Genomic DNA, 8,780 nt, shown 5'->3' with positions numbered 1-8,780 from the left:
CAATCAAGGCTCTGATACCACTGATGGGTTTGAGCCATAAGAACATTCCTATGTGCACATACAAACCCTAATGCTTGGATCTAGGTTTCTCTAATTGAACATGCAATGTATCCAAGACTTTGATTGATAGTTCTAATGAAAACATTCATATCATAACACATGAAATCAGATCTGAAAGATTACCTTGAATTGCTTGCTTGAATCTTCTTGTCCTTGGAGCTTAGAGTCACAAATGTCACTCCTCTAATGGCTTACAAACACCAACTTAGCAAGAGGATGATTAGAGAGAGATAGAGAGAGGAGGGTAAGAAATCGTCAGGGTTTCTTCAAAAGCAAGAGTGCCGATTTCCTTGACCCCATGGGTCTATTTACACTAGTGAGCCTCCTAAGGTTTTACCCTTAAACCCTAATTGGATAACTTAGGCCCTAAGCAATCCAATCTCCTTATTGATAAGCCTTGGACGATTTCTAGGCCTTTCCTAACCCTAAAATCGTCCACTCCCTTATTCATAAGGAATCATAGCCCAAAGTACAACTATCATACAATTGACAGTTTATGCCCTTTTATTTAATTAATCTCTTTAAGTCACCAAATTAATTCCTAATTAATTTATGACTTATATTAATCAAATAACAATATTATTATTCCTTATATTATACTCATAATATATAAAAAATATTTCTTCTCTCATTATAAATCATCCTATCAAGTTGCTATGGTGAAGGCAACCCAAAAGGACCATGCACAATCAGGTCAAATACTTGCCAAATATACTTGCAGCCTTAGACACTATTCCAACAGAAACAGCCAGGATCGCCACCTCTGCTACTCCTACACAGATCCCCATGAGTCCTGCCACACTTACCGCATCGGCTGCAGCCATAGAAGTCTCTCGATCTCGAACTCGGCCCTTTGGTTCTTTTTCCCGAACTTGTGGGCCACTGAACCTCATCTGGTTTCCTCTTCCTTTCTGACTCCCAGTAAATCTCTCGATCCTGCGCTACCCCGCCGTCCCCATCAATCGTTTAAACAACCGCTGTCTGATCCTGAAGCTTCTCGGTCAACCTATCAATAACCCTCTTGACGATGTCGGGTAGCTCCTTGCGAACGAATCGTGAAACCTCCGTAACGACCAAATCATACAGGGGACTCTCCTAGGGACAGGGTGCCCCACTCACTCCCGACCCCTGATGGCAAGAGCTAAAAAATAGGATCACCCTCCCTGATGGATCCCTCGGATCCATAAGAATCGGGCTCTAGACGAGCCCCAAACTGCCCTGAAACTATCCCGGCCCTAAAGGCCTCAAGACGACTGTCCAAAAGCTCCATGATAGCCTCCCTAAATTAACCAAATATCATAGGAGTCTGATCAATGATGTTGCACACAATCTCTGCGGAAATGACATCTCTCATCTGATCATCAAACTGTCCGGCCCTAGAGCCTGAGCCAGATCCCTCCCCGGCACTTGAACTGCCAACTGATATCTCGCGCAACGTCACCATGGTAAAAACATATCACAATAACTGTCAGAGTACTCATTGCTACTGAGGGATCTCACACATACTCCCACCATTCCCTGGTTTCGTCTTGGCCCCTCTTGAATCGAGTACGGATCCTCTGCTTTCGGTAGTACGAGCCCATACTACCTTCCACATCTATCCGTACTTTCCTCAAGAGTTACCCTAACTCAACCAAGTCCCTTCTACTGCTACTAATCTCTGCTACTCTCATCCTAGGCTTGCCCTGAGGAAATCTCTAACTCTATCCAAACCAGTCCTCAGTTGTTGAAGGCCTCCTTGTAATGCCGATTAGACATCACCTGAATACCATCACAGGTAGCGAGGCTCGGATAATCCTTTGAGTAAGGGACTCATCCCTAAAACGGTTAGACTCAAACGAGAGCTGCACAATAGGGTAAAATCCAATACTCTAAGATTATTCAACCCTGATTACATGTGACTTGTCGTATGCACCTAATGGCTAACTCCCATCACTCGGAGCCCCACAAAGCACAAAGCAAGCAGCATTCAGACACAGGAAACTACTCGAGCAATTCTATCCTCATATCAAGAAACTGTACTAGCATACAATGCTAAGCTCATAATATCAGGCATCACCTAAACAGGCTATCCTACTACTGTCTACTTAATACTAGCATGCAATTCTCATAATACTGAAACACATATATAACAGGCACATAAGGCATCCTCCTAGATCCCTAGTCCTATTCTAGCATGTTGTTCTACTGAAACTGAAACTGATAATCATAAACTTGTATGGATAATTTGGGAGTACTTACTTGAGCTCGATCGATCGCATGCACCACACCCTTTTCACTTTTTCAAAACTCTTTCCTCTTTTTAAGTTTCTTTTTCAAAATTCTTTTCAAAAATATTTTTGTTTTTTTTTAAACCTTATACCATTTCCTTAGTTTGAGTTCAGACACACCCGAGAGTGTGCTTGAATCCCTCAAACTAAGGCTCTGATACCAACTTGTAACAACCCAAAATACGACCCAAAATTTTGTGTTTTGATATTACTAAAAATCACAACATCAACCATTAAATAATAAAACCATGAATCATATGTCTCAAAATGCCATAGTAAATGTATCAATTCAAAAGTGAAGTTGATATCACATCAAAATATCAATAAAACTCCCAGGAATAAACTGCAACTGTGGTGTGTGCCATGCCATCAACCCGAGATCTTCCCCTTGCTTGCGGAAGTACCTGAAACCAAAACTGAAACTGTAAGCACAAAGCTTAGTGAGCTCCCCCAAACTACCACATACCATACAATAACATATAAAGCACATACTGGGCCTTGCCCACTGCATCAGACCAAAGTCCGGACTAACCGAGGCCTTGCCCCCTGCATCAGACCAAAGTTCAGACTAAGGGAGTTCGACTCTCCGCTGAACACTTCTCAAATCGCAATTGCTATATCCGGCAACAAGACCATACAACCAGATTCTGACCATCAATCCCTTCAGCTATGCACCAACCACTTCAAGCTTCTTCACATAAACACCAAAAAGGCACTCATTAAGCTCTCACACACTCAAAATGGTAAGAAAAGCACGAACTAGGGTTTCTTTGGACAAAGGGGGCGATAAGGGAGGCTGACAATGAGACTTAAGGCCTTTAAATAGGGTGCAAACCCTGAAAATTAGGGTTTTCCTTTCTAGCATCTACTCGTCGAGTTGGGGCTCCCAACTCATCGAGTTGAGTACTTAAACACGCGTCCAAATGAATTTCTACATGGCGAGTTGGGAGCTCCCCAATTTGTCGAGTTCTAGCCCAAAACCCTAAAATATTAAGAAATAAATAATACCTGGATTAAGCATTACAAAAGGATATAATAGAATTAGTTTTTTGGTCTTTTTTTTTTTAATACTTTAGGAGAGTTTTTCCCTTGATATTGCTTGATACAAGGTTTAGATTGATATCACATTAGGGGTTGGTGTTTTTCAAAGATGGTCTGGAATTTTGAATGATTAGGCATGACAACTTGCCAATTTAAAGTTTTTTTATTAAGTTGTTTATGTGAGGTTATTGGTAATATACTTCGTGTTATCTTTATTTGTATACTGAATTCATGTAAAATACACATGTTGACAGATTAGCATTATTTTGATATACCTACATACTTAAATTTATAATGTCTCCATTTTACTAATTAATTTTTTTTTACAAATTTTATAAAAAGAATTATTATTGTTTTAAAGATACAAACATGATATGGATTCAAACGACCATAGAAACAACCGCAAACATAGAAAATTAATTTTGATTAAAAGAAAATCCAATATTATGTCCACCCTATCAAAGGGTAACTATTTATCTACAACCAAATTTCATTAGATTGTCATTTACTTTTTATATTTAATTTTTTTTATAAAATTATTGGTTTATATCATATCACTTTTTATATCACGTAATCAACAAATTATCTTATTAATTATTTTACTATTGTATAATAGTTTTTTAATAAATCCGTGATGTACACGAGTCTTACATTGGCATCGAAAGACCTTTTCCTAATATGTTTCTTATCCACCCATGTATTGTATGCATCTTTTTCTCCGCATAATGTTTTTTGTCAAATAAGAAAATGAACAATATTGGTTTTTTTGTCAGTGTGCATAAATATTAAAAAAAAAAAAACCTGAATCATAAAAATCTCTTTTGGTCTAGTGTTGTATTCACTCTTTTACAAGTTAAATTTTGCTGCTACTTTGTTTAGCTAATTTTCTTGGTGCAATAACTACTATACTCATTATATTTTTAATAATTACCAACAAAATAACAATTTAATATTTTTGTAAAACAATTCCATTCAATAATGTCATGGTGTGTTCTTCAATGACTATGTTTTTGTTATTATCTATGTTATTTTACTTTTGTAACCGTGGTTTCCACGGACTATAACTTATTACTCTAATAAATCAAGATTTTTTTTGCCACATGTCAATCATTCATTAGTTTGATATTTGTTCTTTTATGGTATTTTTGAAATAAATAATATCCACATTTCAATTTCTGATTTTTATTTTATTTTTAAAATTAAAAATCCACATAATACTTTTATTTATATATATTTATATATGTAATATATTAAATGTAATGAATGTAATAGTAAATTGCAATAATTATGTTTTTTTTTCTTTCCCTATTCTAAATCTTAATTTTAAGGACAAAATGGTTGATAGTTTCCAACACACATCAATTTGATTATGGAATTCAAGGCATCTACTCCTCTATTTTATCCAAAAAATCACAGCGATGTTTACATTGATTTAAAATACGTCAATAGTTTTTTTTATTACTATAGATTGAATAATGTTTAACTTTTAGAAATTTATATTTAACTTTTTTTAATCAACCCGTATAATATATGTATTTCATATTAATTAGTTATTAACAATAATCATATGCTCGTAGCGTCAGTCTTGATCTGGCTAGAATAGAAATCTTTGATCAATGTTTTTTTTCAATATAAACTTACTTTTCAGCATTTCTCTCATCTTTTCCAAAAAATCTAAAATTTATAAGTGTTGTGTGTCTCAGAATGCATATTTGCTGATCTTTTTTTTTTCAAAGCACATACTATTTCTTAAATTATAACAAAGAAAGTATAAGTTAGGTAAAAATTCATTGATTCGGAAAAAAAAAAAGTAAAGAATAAAACTAGTATACAATATTAGGAATAAACAGTTATACAAAAACCCAGCCCGACTGGCTTGACTATGCTGTGGTGGTGGTGGTTGTAGGTTCCTTCAACTTTTGATCACCAAAAATGCGTTGCCTGAAGTCAGCAACCATCATAGGGAGACCCTTGCGAAGAGAGACCTTAGGCTTCCATCCCAAAAGCTCTTTAGCTTTAGTAATATCTGGCTTTCTTTTGTGTGGATCATCTTCCGTGTTTGGCCTGAACTCTATTTTCGCTTCCGAGTCTATTGTCTCCTGGACCACCTGTTGTGTTGTGTTGACCATCACAAATTGTCAAAATTTATTTGTGGGACCAAAGCATGAATTACACATTTTTACTCGATTTTGAAAAAGTGGAAATAATTAAAGGATATATAATATGTATATACCTTGGCGAGTTCGAGCATGGTGAATTCACCGGGGTTTCCAAGATTGAAAGGTCCGACATGTTCTCCTTCCATTAATCGTATTAGACCTTCAACCTTCGGATCCAATTCAAACAAAAGGTTGATTTTTCATGATGACAATTGTGATATGTGATATTAAATACAAGTGCGAGATATATAGAGATAATACTAACCAAATCGGAAACATATTGGAAACTTCTTGTTTGGTTGCCATCTCCGTAAACAGTGAGTGGTTCTTTCCTTAGTGCCTGCATCCATGGTTTAGAATCATAAAATGGTTGCAAGTGATAGAATATGAATCCACATTGAAATAGAAATAGAAGCATAAATTAATAACAGCATATCTAAAAACCCACCTGAGCAACAAAGTTACTAACGACACGTCCATCGTCGATGCACATCCGAGGACCATATGTATTGAATATCCTCGCAATCCGTACCTACAGTACATTTCAATTTTCACAAACTTTCAAACAAATAACACTTTGCACAATTTTAACTTTTTCTTTTTCATTTAAAATAAAAGGTTCCACTATGACACATCACTTGACTTTTTATTTAAGCATTGTATTTCATTTATTTTGTTGTTGTTATAGATATTCTTTTACAAAATGACAAAAAATCACAATACTTTGGGAATTATAACCAACTAATGAAGACTTAAGTGATAAGTCAATCTGATATTTTAGCGTTTACATTAATTCCAATATGAAACTATTGATTATTGTTTTTTTTCAAAAAAAAAAAGAAAAAACCACCAAATTCCAATATAAAAGAGTTGATATTTTCAGAATATGGTGGGACCTTAATAATATTTAAATTTAGGTAAAAGATCTCAAAATAAAAAAACAAACCTCGACGCCTGCACCTCTATGGTAGTCCATGGTCAACGTTTCTGCAGTACGTTTTCCTTCATCGTAGCAGCTTCGAACACCTGTCAAACAATGTATCCTCAGATCTTCGTTTTTTTTTTCTCATATTTATACATTCTTCCCCATTTTGCCCCTCAGATCCCCCAAATTTACCACACAAATTCATACAGCAAGTTCAGAAACCAATCAGAGAACTGCAAATGGTGATGTAAAACATTCACCATTCAAATCCCTGATTGATCTAATTACAATTAAATATGGTGATTGGTAATCTACCAGATTTTATCCTCAAGAAGAAGAAGAAAGAACTGACCGATAGGATTGACGTTGCCCCAGTAGGTTTCGACTTGAGGATGTTGAAGAGGATCACCGTATACCTCACTGGTGCTTGTCAGCAAGAAGCGTGCTCCGATCCTCTTTGCTAACCCTAGCATGTTTAATGTTCCCACTACGTTCGTTTTGTGAGATCGAAATTCGAATTAAGGAATCACCAACGGAAAATAAGTAATAATCAAACATGAATATGATTCGAAAACAGAAAAAAGTAGTAGTAATCAAACGTGGATGATTATTGATTAAGATACCTAGTGATTGAAATTGAGAATTCACAAAAGAATTAGTAATAATAAAATGAAAGTTTGAAGTTAAATGGCGACGGAATGAGAGTAATTAAGGATATGATTGTCTTGATGGGATTGTATTTGTAATGAACAGGGGAAGCAGGGCAAGCAAGGTGATAGATCTGATCGACTTCAAGTAGTAAGGGCTCAACAACATCATGTCGAATTAGCTCAAATCGAGGGTTCCCAAAATGATGCATCACGTTATCCTTATTTCCGGTGAAGAAATTATCAACAACAATCACGCTATCTCCCCTCGCAATCAACCGATCAACCAGATGACTTCCGACAAAACCTGCGCCACCAGTCACCACAATCCTTAACCCCTTTCTTTTCAGCCCTAAAGGAATCTTCCCGCCCATATTGAACGACTCGATTCCAGCATGAAGAACGGGTCGTCTCGGGTTTGTCATTTGGACCGATTCAGAGACGGAGTAGGCATCGGGCATGCGGCCTGTGGAGGTATTGGTAGAGGAAGGAAGGATCGCGAAGACGGAGGTGGCGATGGCAATGCCGACGAGGACAAACACAAGGCGTTGTTCCCGGAGCATGTAACGAACAAGGCGAGTGACAGCGAGCCATGGCTTGTTGGGCTTCGGGGAGTAAGAATCCGACGTGGGTTGAGGCTCGTGCCGCCTGTATGTCAACTCAGATCCCATCTTATTGTCGTGTAACTATGTGTTTCTCTCTCTATATGTGTATAGGCAGAGAGAGAGAGAGAGAGAGAGAGAGAGAGAGAGAGAGAGGTAGTGGAGGGCGGTATATATGGAGAAGATGTCTGATGGCGGTGGTTTAAACTCTCCGGTAGGTGACTGAGAAAGGACGAATAAAATAAAGCAAAGAGTAGGTTTCAAGTAGGAGAGCGTTGCGGAAAGTTTCTTTCTTTGTGTACCTATTCGATATCTCTTTCGAATTTACAAAAATGTCCTTGTATTTAAAGAAAAAAAAACTTAAATACTAAATATTCATGATTTTGTGAAATTTAACATATTCGGTACATAGGATGATACTTTACTTTTGATAAAATTTATCTAATATGATATACATTTTGTTTGTTTTAAATAATGTTTTTTTAATTATTATTATCCAACAAACATTATGTTCAAAAATTAATTATTTAAATTAAACAAAATTACACCATTAGTCATATGGTTTCCAAAATATATGTAATCATGACTGCTATTAAAACTTCTTTGTCCCCGATAGTTTCAAAACTTGTCCGTCTAGACCTTTTGGCTACCTCCGTTCAAATAAAACCGTTAGTTCATCCTAGGTGGCCTCCCTAATTTATGTGGTTTGTCATGTCCGTAGTGGAATGATGTTAAATGTTTACATGGGTTGCCATATCGACGCCGACTTTTTGCTTCTCACATTGACCATTTATCATCTCCATTGTCGATCTTGTTCCCACTCTATTTCACAATTGCAAATATAAACATACAAATATCTCTCATTCCTCCACATTCACTCGTTGTATCAACAATGATTTGAAGAAGAGTTTTTCAAAACCTTGATAAAACTCACCTATTGACATACACGTCTTCCCCCCTCAAGAAGATTTTTAAAAAAGGGTTAAAAAGGCGAAAACTAGGGATTTTAGATGGCGAGTTCTTCAAATCCTAGATAAACACTCAACTTTGTGCTTGATTTAATATTCAAAGCAAAA

General features: G+C 36.3%; 1 protein-coding gene across 1 annotated transcript; it reads right to left on the bottom strand.

Moving 5' to 3' along the window:
• Window positions 1–5,140: 5,140 nt before the first annotated feature.
• Window positions 5,141–7,977, bottom strand: LOC145068356 (UDP-glucuronic acid decarboxylase 2-like). Its single transcript, XM_079015312.1, has 7 exons — window positions 7,169–7,977; window positions 6,808–6,950; window positions 6,477–6,556; window positions 5,979–6,062; window positions 5,796–5,870; window positions 5,605–5,697; window positions 5,141–5,479 (listed from the first exon to the last, which is right to left on the bottom strand). The coding sequence occupies exons 1-7, from the start codon at window positions 7,771–7,773 to the stop codon at window positions 5,252–5,254; spliced, it is 1,308 nt and encodes a 435-aa protein (XP_078871438.1). The 5' UTR covers window positions 7,774–7,977; the 3' UTR covers window positions 5,141–5,251.
• Between the last annotated feature and the right edge of the window lie 803 nt (window positions 7,978–8,780).

Source organism: Lactuca serriola, chromosome 8 (assembly GCF_051521515.1).
Source record: "Lactuca serriola cultivar US96UC23 chromosome 8, Lser_US96UC23_V15, whole genome shotgun sequence".
Lineage (NCBI taxonomy): Eukaryota > Viridiplantae > Streptophyta > Magnoliopsida > Asterales > Asteraceae > Lactuca > Lactuca serriola.
The sequence above is the reverse complement of the archived record's forward strand: the minus strand, read 5'-3'. Positions and strand labels throughout refer to the sequence as shown.

Coding starts and splice junctions, on each gene's coding strand:
- LOC145068356 (XM_079015312.1), bottom strand. CDS start 7,773: ATGGGATCTGAGTTGACATACAGGCGGCACGAGCCTCAACCCACGTCG. Junction 6,557..6,807: donor GGGCAACGTCAATCCTATCG/GTCAGTTCTTTC, acceptor ATTGTTTGACAG/GTGTTCGAAGCTGCTACGAT. Junction 5,480..5,604: donor CCATGCTCGAACTCGCCAAG/GTATATACATAT, acceptor ACAACACAACAG/GTGGTCCAGGAGACAATAGA.